The sequence below is a fragment of the Pseudochaenichthys georgianus genome, chromosome 13, assembly GCF_902827115.2.
Source record: "Pseudochaenichthys georgianus chromosome 13, fPseGeo1.2, whole genome shotgun sequence".
NCBI lineage: Eukaryota > Metazoa > Chordata > Actinopteri > Perciformes > Channichthyidae > Pseudochaenichthys > Pseudochaenichthys georgianus.
Genome location: NC_047515.1, coordinates 28,059,060 through 28,072,002, shown reverse-complemented (window position 1 = coordinate 28,072,002; position 12,943 = coordinate 28,059,060). Strand labels below are relative to the sequence as shown.

General features: G+C 41.3%; 1 protein-coding gene across 2 annotated transcripts in view; it reads left to right on the top strand.

Moving 5' to 3' along the window:
- The window catches only part of LOC117457106 (lissencephaly-1 homolog A), a 46,840-nt gene that overhangs the window by 16,831 nt on the left and 17,066 nt on the right, over nucleotides 1-12,943 (top strand). For both annotated transcript variants that reach the window (XM_034096983.2, XM_034096984.2), the window contains exon 3: nucleotides 12,542-12,626. In XM_034096983.2, coding sequence (XP_033952874.1) covers nucleotides 12,542-12,626 — 85 coding nt within the window. The remainder of the gene's footprint in view (nucleotides 1-12,541; nucleotides 12,627-12,943) is intronic.

The following is a 12,943-nucleotide window of genomic DNA, read 5'->3' as shown; positions in this document are numbered from 1 at the left end:
TTGGACCACCTCGGTGCATATGGAGGCGTATATGGCTGTCACCTGTCATTTCATAACTCGCGAGTGGAAACTCTGTAACTTTGTTTTGGAAACCAAAGTAATGGAAGTAAACCATACGGGAGTAAATATTGCAGAACAGCTTGGAGAAGTGGCGGACGCCTTTGCCATTCCGAATTATAAGCGAGTAGCCGTTGTCCACGACAATGCCAGCAACATGAAGCTGGCAGCTGAAATATGTGTTTTGTATCTTTGTTTGACTGTTCAGGTTGTAAAATGTTATAGACGGAATGTGGAACCAGATTTGGTCCCCGGGTGCTGCGCTGAGTTAAATGCAGAGGACACATTTAGTTTTAATGTTTGCGAGTACTGATACAATAAATACATATAAATCGTAATAGTATGCTCTATCTGCGCTTCTGCTTAACAGCGTGTTGTCAGGTGTCTCGGATTCGGAGCGTGTTATGAAACCTTTTGGGGAAAAAAAAAAAATGTGAAAAAAAAATGTATTAAAAAAAAAATACAAATCTCTCCGCACCGAACATTCGAATATTCGCTGCTGATTACTACCGAATATCCGGAGCCCGAAAAATGGTATTCGGGACAGCCCTAATCATTCCTAGTTGTTTTTGTCTTTCCAGCAGACCTTGACCTGTTCTTTAACATCAGCAAGAAAGACAGCATAACAGTTATATCACCAATATAAAAGAGAAATAATCTTTCCCCCCTAAATTGGTTCTGTGTTGTCAGCACTGCAGTCAGATGTTGTGATTGCGTAGCATCCTCACAACATCTCTATTTCTGTGAGCATATCCAATGAAAAGCACGTTTGTTTTTCTTGCTTGGGTCAGGGGACTCGTCCCCGCTGGCGTGTAACAAACATAGACGCAGAACACAAACTATCTGCTCCCCTGCAAGACCTGGAGGCATCTGTGTGCAGATGGGCTGTTGCTTTTGAACTCTCTTTGTAAAGAAAGTCCCCACAGCCTTTTCCATGTTACAAGATGGTTCATGTGATTTTTATTTTTGTTCTGTTCTTTGGTCCATTTTCCCCTGGCTGTGAATGTGGTGACATAACAGGTCAAATGTCAAGACTTCTGCCATTCGAAAACATAAAGGCTTCGTAAACAAAGAAAGGCTGTAGTATAGAATACTACAGTGAAAGCTATGTGGAATTTACACTGGTAAATAAAATGACGTTGGTTAAATGTACTGTCTTTCAAATGTCATAATGCTCCAGAACATGTATTGTTAGTATACACACATGTTATTGGGAATAATCTGTGTTTGGATAAACTGATCACTTGGACATTTACCTCTCCTGTAATATCCCTATGTTTATTTAAACACAATGAGTATTATTATCTAAAACTCTACCTTCTACTTCTGTCCATTTTGTCTTCTTGCTCATAAAAAACAACTCTTACATGCACACACATACCCAGGTCTTCTTTTGGATAAGGGTTAATCAGGTTTTAATTTCAGCTTTAAATTAGTCAACAATTTGGTCATTCAAGGTTAGTTACTAGATTTGTGGATTAAAGGCTTAACGTTTTTAAGATTTGCACTGATGGCATCAACTAGTTGGAGCCAGAAATGCTGTATTTCAAATGTTGTCATGTATCTGTATCTTCTGTGAACTATTCCCCTTAAGGAGACACCGGTCACCCCCATGTCTTCCTTGCACACACAGACACTAATGCTTGACACACTTGCAAGGGTCAGTACAGCCAAGTCTCAAACCATCAGACACGGTCCTTCATGGGTGTTGCTAACTTTGCGGATTAGCGGAAATAAAGAGAACTTTAAGGTGCCACCAAGGAGTAGTGTTGTCATGATACAGATACCAAGTCAAGAATTGAGATTCCGATTCTTTTTCGATACTTTTCTTTTATTATCTTCACGATCAATAAAATTGTAGTTTATCTGTTAAGTGTTTTCTTACAACATGGTTTCTTCTTTATACTTGAGTTTATGTGATTTCTTTGGTAGTTAACTTTATATTTTATTAACATGTAATAGTACAGTAATATAAATAATTATTGACAAAATGTACATGGCAGATGTTAGCCACATTGGTAAGTTAGCTAAAAAGATAGCCATATCAGACAGTTAACATTGCCATTAATTGCCTCGTCAAACTACGAAAACGTTTGTTTGTCACAAAATAAATTACACTTGTTTGACTTAGATTTGAGGGCATGGGCTTGAGCATGATGTAATTATGTTATCTATCACATTCGCTAACCTGTCTGTCTTTAAATTCTTTAAACAGCTCTGGATGCCGGTCGGCGAGGTGCTTAGCCAAGTTTGATGTGTTGGCTCCCTTGGTTTGCAGGGATCTAAAACATTCTCACAGACAGGCCTCGTGGTGTCCGTAGGCTTGCCCTCACTGTCAGAGATATAGCTCAAATACTTCCAAATTTCGCTTCTGGCATCTTTTTTGTCAACAAGCCGAGGCGCTGCGGCAGTTGCACTCCCACTTGCAACCATGCTTCTCGTTTTCTCACATGCTCTGGCAGCTAGCGCGTGACCGCGTGCACGAGAGAAGGGAGGGACTTAGAGCGTGCTTGAGAGGGGAGGGACAAAGAGGGGAGGGACTTAGAGCGTGCTTGAGAGGGGAGGGACTGCAGGCACGGCTGCAGTGCAGGGAGTGGAAGCAGAGCGCTGAACACACACGGCTCTTATTAAAATAGTGCTTTCTCACTGGAGTACTTTTCCCCATCTTTCTTAAAGTACCGATACTAATGAAACGGAGGAATCGTAACGTTTTTAACGGCAGGGTATCGCGGTACCTTTCAAGTATCGGTACACCGTGCAACACCACCAAGGAGTATAAAAGAGAACATGTTTACTCCTCACTATTCCTTGTCAGCTAAACTCCGTGCGAGATCCTACAAACACTTAACGTGTTCAGTTCTCTCTGTTGGTGCTCAGTGTAGTGAGCACGGCTGGATGCATCTGCAGGGGGTCCATCAGCACAGATGGGAATTGTGCCTCAGGACTGACAGATGGATTGGCTTAGAAACTGTGTCTGTGTTTTGGACCCACCATCCCCTATCAATCATTCACCGTCCCACATATAGAAAGGCCTCAGTTTTAGAAAGAGGACCAGACTCTCAGAATACACAAAAAATGTTTCCAATTGGGCATAATCCAGCATTCATTTGCTCCAGTCATCCACATCTTTATTGTGTGCATCATTGGTGGTATATTCGGTCCTAGTTCTCTTTTTTTACTCATCATTCACCCACTTGTTTCATGGCAACATCTTTACTCATTATAGCAAGTCTTTTCCAGCTATCAGTTATTTGACTGTTATAACGGCAATGTTTCACTATTTTCTGGCATTTTCAACGAAAGGAATAACACATTAATACAAATATAAACAACTAATTTAAACATGATTTACAGCTGACCATATTATGCACGTTTCATAACATAAAAAACGTGCACATCATTTTCAACCCTTCCAACCAGAGATATTCAATATAAATGGTTTCAGATATGTTTTGGTACAAACTTTTATTTCTATTCGTGTAACTCTGTCTATCCAAGCTTGGAGTTGACACACCATGATGGTCTTTAAGAAAGTACGCACAACTACACAAACTTTGGCTTCAGCTTGGCCATCAAAGCTCCATCATCAGCATGTGACTGGAATTGGGTTCAGGCCATGCTACACGCCCACTAGAGAACAAAACTGTGACTTCTTTGTGTGTTTTGTGTGTTGACCATGCTGCTTTTTGATCTGAAATAATACTGCGCACACACACATCCTTAGTTAAGACTAGTTGCAGTTGTATTGACTGATTTCTGTAAAAAGAGGGTCATGGTTTGCACATTCAGTTTTTGGTGGATCCCAGTGAGAGATTACCCTTTGAAGTATTTTTCTGGCTTACAGGTTGATCCCCAGTGCAGTGCTCATAACTCATATGAAATAAGACTGCTGCTTTCTTTCCCTGACAGCCTACCTGTTTCACACTGAAATTAACAACATTAGAATAATCGCCCCTCTAAGAGGCTTTGACAACATTTGGAATCAAGTAAAGGGCAGAAATGTAGGATAAACCAGATTTTCTCTTTCATTTTTTTCCTCTTTGAAACTATATAGTGGAAACATTGTCTGTTTTAATCTAGGCAGTGATTGCCTTCAGGAGACATGCTGCAAGTCTCAGCAAAGAAGGACCCAAACTCCTCATCTGTCAAGCAAGAGGAATGGTAGATTGGTTACAGTTATCAAGGAGATCTAACTGTAACTCTGCAATTATGCAACGCTGTCATATGATTTTTGTGGAATGCTTCTCAGAAGTTATCAGCTGTTCAGTACTTGGCTGTTACAACAGGGGAACAATCTTAACATTTTAAGCCCTCCACTGTCCTGCTTCTTCTCAACACAAAATACGGCTCTTTTTACTTTAACCCATTATACCGTTTCAGCGGAAGTAGTCAATAATAATCCATGTCATGACTAGGGCTGTGGCGATACACTAATCTCACGATACGATACACGATATTCAGCCAACGATACGATATATATCACGATATTCAGCCAACGATACGATTCGATACACTTATATCATTTTCTGAAAGATTTTAAAGGGACAGTGTGATTTTGGTGACATCTTGTGAGTGTTCCATTGACTTGGATTGAATTAATTCAACTGAAAACTGAAAGCATCAATTATACAATATATGGCTCTGACAGAGAGTCTACAGCTTGCAAATGCTGGACAAAATGAATCAAAAGATGTGGTGAGAAAATTAGTTTCATTTATTGAAACGGTGCAAACTGTAGCTGTAAAGTGCAGTATCACAATGGAGAATTAAAAGGTGCAGCCGGTGGCGGAACACGGGGGATTTGAATGAGACTTGTTAGAAATTAAAATCAATGTTTTGATGGCATAAAGTACCATAAACATACCGTCAGTTTAAATGCCGTTTTATACTGAAAAACCAGAAGTTGTTGTGCACAACCAGTTGTTGAGCTTTTATTCTGAAAATCCTTCATCTCCGGTTAGCATTTAGCATGTGGCTAATATACAATTTCCTATAGAGGTGCATTTAGTAGCGATATGACACGGAGTGTTGCACACCGAAACCTACTGATTTCAACACTACAACTATAGACGTCGAGATATTATTATTGCTGAATATTAAATGAAGGTACAGTTTATTTGAATAAGTTTGTTTACAGACGTGGGTAGCATGAGACAACATTCGGAACTACCGGAAATGATACCAGCCGTGAGGTATTTTTGGAGTATTGATTACAGCGTTTAGAATGTGTTGAATGAAAAGTCATGAAAGAGATGAGGAGGAGAAAAGGCGTGTTTAGTTATATATTTAATGTGCAATGTCTGAATCCTCTGTAATGCGCAACAACGAACATTGGAGACGTGGAGGGCCGATCCCCAGCAGCGCCAACAGGCCCACAGGGAGGAGCCAGCAGAGGATATTTAACAACTGGAAAGGTGGAGCTCGCTCTCTTCCCTTCGCTCACGAGAACCAGAACACAGCTGTTTTTCTGACTGAATCATCTTCTGCTTGTAACAGTACCGCGCTTTTTATTAATTAAACTATACATTTGAACATTCTCAGAGACTCAATTAGTCTCCTTTTTAAAGCTTCTCTCCTGGACGCGAGTATAACGAACACAGTTATCAGACTTAATGTATCGATACCCGCGGCTGAAATATCGATACTTTCTCGGAAAACTAAATATCGATGTATATCGCAAGATCGATTAAATTGCACAGCCCTAGTCATGACTGTGCTGGAGATGTGAACGGATGCTGGAGGTGGTGGTATCGCTATACTGTTACTATTTAAGCAATACAATATGTTTCCTTGCATTGCCAAAAGAACCCTTGCTGTATGTCTGGGAAATAATTAGGGATGCACGATATTGGTTTTTTGAAAACGATACCGATAACTTCCTGCTTCTCAAGACCGATACCGATAACCGATAATAAAAATGTACGCCACTAATTATTTTAACACATTTTTTTCCTTGGCCGCCCCGTAGTTTCAGAGCGAATCGAGTTTAAAATACCATCTACACGCTGATGCTGACAGCCCCGCTCCTGCTGCCCGCTTGTGGCAGACCACACTTCCACGCTCACCGGCAGGCACCGACTGGCCATCTGGAGGACCGGGAGGGTGTGTGTATCTGTGGTGCGAGGGAGAGAGAGACCTTACGTGCATTGTTGTTGTTAGCATCTGGTGCTAACTAGCTGCGCTAACAGATATAAGGAGCTGTTTAAATGAAAACAGAGGAGTGACATTTCGCCACAACTGCACCGAGCACTTGACTTTATGCAGGAAGCAGACAGCGGGACATTGTACGAGAAGTCAGCACACTCAGGACGGATACATGAACATGATTGCAGCTTCCAGGCAGCTCCGGTTCGAGCATATGCCTTCAGTTGCACATAGCTCCAACACGCGCACGCACGCACACACATACACACACACTTACTTTGTATTGTATTATTGTCTTCGTACGCTTCGATGGCGATGTTTCAGGTGACTGATCAGGTTCGAAGTATTAGGGAGCGCTGGATTTGTGAAGAACTCCCCTCTTCCTAAACCACTAATACCACAGTACTGGCAAAACGGGAGGAGCCGAGTGAAAAACAAGCGCCCAATCCACCCACACCGCAGTATTTTTTCTTTTTTTTTACCCAAAAAATATATTGTATATTATCGGGGCTATTAATACTGGTATCGGGTTTATCGGGATGACGTCATAATTCCTAATATCGGTCCGATAATTATCGGGCCGATAATTATCGTGCATCCCTAGAAATAATCCATAAGAAAGTGAATTGTATATGTGCCAGGGGACCTTCCACCTACTTCAGGTTCTTCCTATTAAACATTTATCAGCAGATTTAAAACATTGAACAGGTCCATACATCGAGGGTTGAGATGTCCCGATCACCTTTTTTTGCTTCCGATCATTTGATTTTGACAATCTGCCGATACCGATTTTTCCCGATCCGATCTTTATGCAATGCATTATGAGAAAAAAAGGTAACAGATAACGGCTGGTCATCCAACGCGATGAATTCAGCCATCTTGGCTGTTATTTTGTTGGCCTTTTCACTGTTCTGGGGCAGTTTCTCTTTCCTTTTAAAAGTGTCTGTTTCTGTGCCGTTGCCTGAGTGGCCGCTGTGTACTCGTCGTGTTGTTGTCTTTGTTTGTTTCTCAGGTGGCGTATTAGGTCGTGTTGAACGTAGCTCTGTTCTTTCCACCACGTGGAACCTCCGCCTTGCAAACATTGCATCTGGCTGTTACACTGCCTTCGCTTTCAATTTTATAATACTTCCAAACTGCTGACATTTTCTCTTTTCCGACTCCCGAGTCACCAGCTGAACGTAGCATACATGTGTAATTTGAAACCAAAACTAAGGCCTCAGGATGACTTTAAGACGTGAACATGGTCATTTTTGTTTTGTAAAATTTAATTAAATAATAAAATATTTTATTAAAAAAAAAAATCCCGATTTTTTTTTTTTTTTTTTTTTTTTTTTTTTTTTTTTTTTTCCCCCTCCTGATTCCGATCTTTTGAAAATCACGTGATCGGCTCCGATCAAGTGATCGGATCGGGACATCTCTAATCGAGGAGTCTAGTAATACTGAATTGTAATGTTTGTGGCCGTAGACAGATATATGGACCAGGGCAATGGCCTGGCCAGAGAAGCACAATCTCTTCCCCTCAGATTTATTAGAGCATTAATGGTCTGTCTGTAGTTAATGAGTGCTGCATGCACTGTGGAGTTATGTCTCTTTCTTACATTTCAGCAGAGTAGGCTGCTTTCCAACAATTCTGTAATTAATGTATCGTAAGTGGTGTTTGACATGAACATATTTGTAGTGTCGTTGACTTATGTCCAGGCTTTGTAAGTAAAGAACATATTTATGAATAGGACATTGAGGAGAATGAGCATTGACTGAGATTTGCACGTAGGAAAAACAAAAACAATCTGCTTTAGCTTTGAAATGTTTTCAGGATATCACAGGACTGATGGTCTGGGAATGTCAGATGGACTTTTACTATTATTTCTACCCTACATAATTGACTTATTAAAGACTTGCACTGTGAGAATCATTGTTAAAAACAGCCCTCATGTTGTGCTTTTGTAAAGGTGTTTTCAGACGGTTACCACCACACTCTAATGTTTTCAATGCAAACACAGCAGCAGCCATGCAGTTGAGGTCTTGTTCTGATATCACTGAACTGTGCTGTTGGCCATACTGTTGGCTGTTGGCACAGACATGGGTTCATGTTTCATCATAATCCAATGACCGTTGAAACAGAACGGCCCAGCCACCACCAGGTACAGCTTAATCTGTTTTTGAGCTAAATGGGAGTTCTTGATGTATAGCCTCTGCAGCACACTTCAAACAGCTTAACTGTTCATTGTCTGACTTGCTAAAACTGGCCACGTTTTTGATCCCTTATACAGAATGAGGTGACATTTAAAGAAAGGTTGGAGCCTCTGTGAGTCAGTGTTGCTCATCGTTAGAAAGGATGTGAAATTGAATGATAATGGAGCACCAATTGGGAGGAAGTGATGTCACTGGCAGACATGCTGGATGGCTGACTCACTCCTCTTCTCAGAACCATGTGGTCATGCATCTCTTCCTCATCTCACCCCCCTATCTCGGTTTGTGTCACAGGCACTCTCACTCATTAAGGCTTCATAGCACATGAGAGAGCAGCTCTGGATCCAGACATTTTAATGTGCTCACCTCACTCCTTTGACTGTAGCGCCTGGCTTCGTCACATGAAACAGCGTTTTCTCAGTTGATCAAGGAATTGATCCAATGAGAGCTGAGATCGACTAACAATTAGCTAATCAGAACCATCAACTAATTAGTCGTTAAACTAATTGTCAATGCAAACAAATATTGTTTTCAAGAGATTTACTTGTTTTGTCAGATTTTTCATTAATGTCAGGATTTAACTACACCAGCAAAACCCCAAAAACCCTAACGTTCTGGCAGGCAGACACACAGCTAAAAACTCCCTGCCTTACATTTCGATGCGGTGGAGATTTACTGGTGAAGTGCCTACATGTGTCCCGACAGTGCACTCACGGCTGCTAACTCCCAGACGGGTGTACTAGGGATTTGTTTTGCCCGTACACTGCAGCTGGCGATAAATGATGGATTCAACCTGTTTTTGCATCGGTAATGGCTGCAGATGGGCAACTTCAACCACTGCACTAATATTTCTGTTAAGGCCAGAAAAAATGTCTAAATTAGCATCCATGCTCACATGAGACTCGTATAGACTTTATCGAATGACACAACAATAGGCAAAAAAAAGGCACTGGGGTTGTACTGTTTGAATAGTGGGTCCAGTTTTCAGGCCTTTTGACCTCATTAAAACAGACCAAGTTTTCAGCTACAATATGGGCTTTCAAGCTTTCTTTTGTTCCTTCCCCCACTTCTATATGTCCTCTCTGTCCACGTACTCACCCTTCCCTGTTTCTCACTATCTCCTCATCACGTCATCTAGCTGTGGGCTGACGGTAACCATGGAAACCAGCCAGTTTGCTCCCCTTCTGTCGATATTAGTGCACATCTTTTCCCCTGTTTTCCTCTCAGCCTTTGGGGAATGGGTATATTGAAAACTAGTGTGTTCTCTGTTTTGTTTTTCCACACATAGGGTGAAGTGAGGGTCAGCAGAATAATAATTTAGTTTGAGCCTTATTGTTCTTGCACCATGAAAAAACACTTGAAATATACTGAAAATGTTTCATGATTACAAATCATCCACTGGAGCTACATAAATATAGTGCATAGAACACCATAGAAAGTGAGGCAAACACCTTGCATCAAAATAACTTTTCTCTACTTTACTATGCTCTCTTTCGGCTTACTCTTAAAAAAAAAAAAGAGTAGAAAATATTTCCCTTTTTTGCTTGTATTTTCCAAATAGCTACATGCATCCCCTCAAATCCCTGAAAGCTGATTTTATCTCCTGCTCTTTCCATGTTCTGGGTAGGACTTGACGTAGGCAGAACCTTTGAGAGACTTTCCATAATTTCCATTTTTAAATCTTTTCAGTAGTGAGAGTTTAGTACATTGTCAATATTGGCAGCCAGGTGGCCTTGCTGATACCCTGTCCTCTGAATTAGACTGTAAAATGCTGTTGTGACATCTCATTGTTGTGTTTGGTAGAAGCACACCTGCTCATACACACACTCCTAACACACCCACGCCACATCAAAGCTGCCTCAGCTTGCCTCACCCGCAGCTTTTTTCTCACCTGCTTATACACTTTCTCAGACAAACTAGCTCACCCGGCCCTCCCCTCTGGTTTCCAGACTTGCGGCAGGCAGGCTGTCACGGGAGAAGATAACCTCCTGCTAACCTTGAGCTGTAATAAGGCCTGCTCCTGTTGTCATGGGGATTCAGGTGGGCAGAGGGAGACGGGGGTTTCAGTGCTCAACACTGACCGAGAGGGCACAGGGGGCACAGGCAGGGCTGACAGATTGTACCCCCAACCCCCTCCTTATTGGCCCCTCAAAGCCTTACGTGGCTGACAGCTTGTCTGGATCCTCCTGGCATTAGTGGTTGGATCTACTGTGAGCAAACACAGGAGGAATCAAGGACATACTGTATAAATAGGGTCAAATGAAATTGTTATCAAACATTCAAGAATTCTGTTTCTTTATTTGTCCTCTTCACCACATTTTCCAGTCATTTTTGGCCAAGCCCAGACTGTAAATGCAAACTGTAACGACAACTTAAAAAGTAAAAACAATTTTAAACCAAATGAGGGGCATGACAACGAGGTGATATTAAACAACCTGAGTTTAAGAATGGTCTGTTTATTGGCTCAGGGTTTACATGTGTTTAGCCCAAAGGCTCCCAGAAGTGTCCCGAATAGGAAGAGCCACTGGTAAACACTAAAGAGTAGCCAGATGTATACGATATATCATCACATTTTGATATATGATACTATTTAGTCCTTGCATGCCTGAATCAAGGTATGTTCTTACTCTAGTTATAAAAACACAACATATCATGAACTATAGTTAGACTTAGTGGAACATTCTAATTAATAATTGACTTTTCTTCCCCCTCACAAAAATCGAATTAGATTAAGAATGAACAGTATTGAGACTGACTTAAAGCTCATAACTCCTGATACATTGAACTGCTGCCAAGGCTGCAGTCTTGAAACCACTCGGAACTGTTCATGTGTGTGATTGTGTATCTAAGCTGTGTGATTGTGTATCTAAGCTGTGTGGGTTGTCCCTTATGGCAGGCCAGGAGACAAAAAGAGGGCGAGTGAAGATAGCCTCCTTTCTCCTCACCTTCAGCTCTGCCTGTCTCTGCTATTGTCTGTCCTATCTCAACATCTCTCTGCACATATTTGAAATAGCAGGACAAAAACACACCTCTGCTCCCATCTCCGCCATGTTTAGATCGGCTTTCCGAAAGGTGTCTTTTTAGATGTCTACTTAAGTTTATCTGGGAACTTGTGCAGGAAAAAAAGATGAACTGGAGTAAAAAGGAAATACTCAAGGATCTCTAAGAGCTGCAAGTATCATTAATATCGTTGGAAGGTCGAGCAGCAGGAAAAAAATAGCCAGTTGTATTGATGGGAATCATTGTAAATGCACACATATCAGTAAATGCTGTTCTCAGCTGTTTAAATAAAACTATTTCCTTCTTTTATCTGTTTATATCTAACTATCATTTAAAGAAATTACATTGGACTTTAAGAAACAGAATTGATTTAATTGATTCGTAAAATATAATTTGTTTCAGTACTATCCAAAATGTCTGTCTGTCTTTCCGTTTTGATGAAGGTAATGCTGGGGTATTGACTGACTCTCATTTCCCCCTTATCTACACCATGGGGAGCCCTCCCTTTATTTGCCCAAAGCAACAAGAGCTCATTATAGAAGCCAGACGTGTGTGTGTGTGTGTGTGTGTGTGTGTGTGTGTGTGTGTGTGTGTGTGTGTGTGTGTGTGTGTGTGTGTGTGTGTGTGTGTGTGTGTGTGTGTGTGTGTGTGTGTGTGTGTGTGTGTGTGTGTGTGTGTGTGTGTGTGTGTGTGTGTGTGTGTGTGTGTGTGTGTGTGTGTGTGTGTGTGTGTGGTGTGTGTGTGTGTGTGTGTGTGTGTGTGTGTGTGTGTGTGTGTGTGTGTGTGTGTGTGTGTGTGTGTGTGTGTGTGTGTGTGTGTGTGTGTGTGTGTGTGTGTGTGTGTGTGTGTGTGTGTGTGTGTGTGTGTGTGTGTGTGTGTGTGTGTGTGTGTGTGTGTGTGTGTGTGTGTGTGTGTGTGTGTGTGTGGCGCATGCAAAGCATTTTTATTCTACAGCTAGCACCGTGATAACAGTCTGAATGTGTCAAATGTGCACCTTGTCTGACACGTTTCCTGAACATGCTAATTTCCTGTCTTTGTCTTTACAGTGTTAAATACAACTCTATTAATCTCGTCGTTTCTCGTGGCACTTTAACTACTATCTTGTCTGTTAATCAGGGGAACTAATTATGGTCCTCTTTGTCTGTTGCAGAAATCGGGCGATAGCCGATTATCTACGTTCCAATGGATATGAAGAAGCATATTCCACTTTCAAGAAGGAGGCGGAATTAGATAATGTGAGTATATTAAGGGTGGCACAGCCAATCAGACCAATTTGTACAAACAGTATGCCTTGATTTCTGGGAGCACCTGCACCCAATTATGTTGGTTAACTCTCATCGGGGGGGGGGCTATGCTGCTGCTAATTCATCTTCAGCTTTTATTCATTTGTTAAAAATTGCATTCTTAAAAGCACTTTCATATATGTATGTATGTGTTTATATTATTGCCCTTGCTTTTCTGATCAAATGGCATTTTGTTGGGTTTTAAATATATTGGGAATATTTTGGGCTATTTTATAAGGTAAACCTGTGAATGCTATGAAATATACACA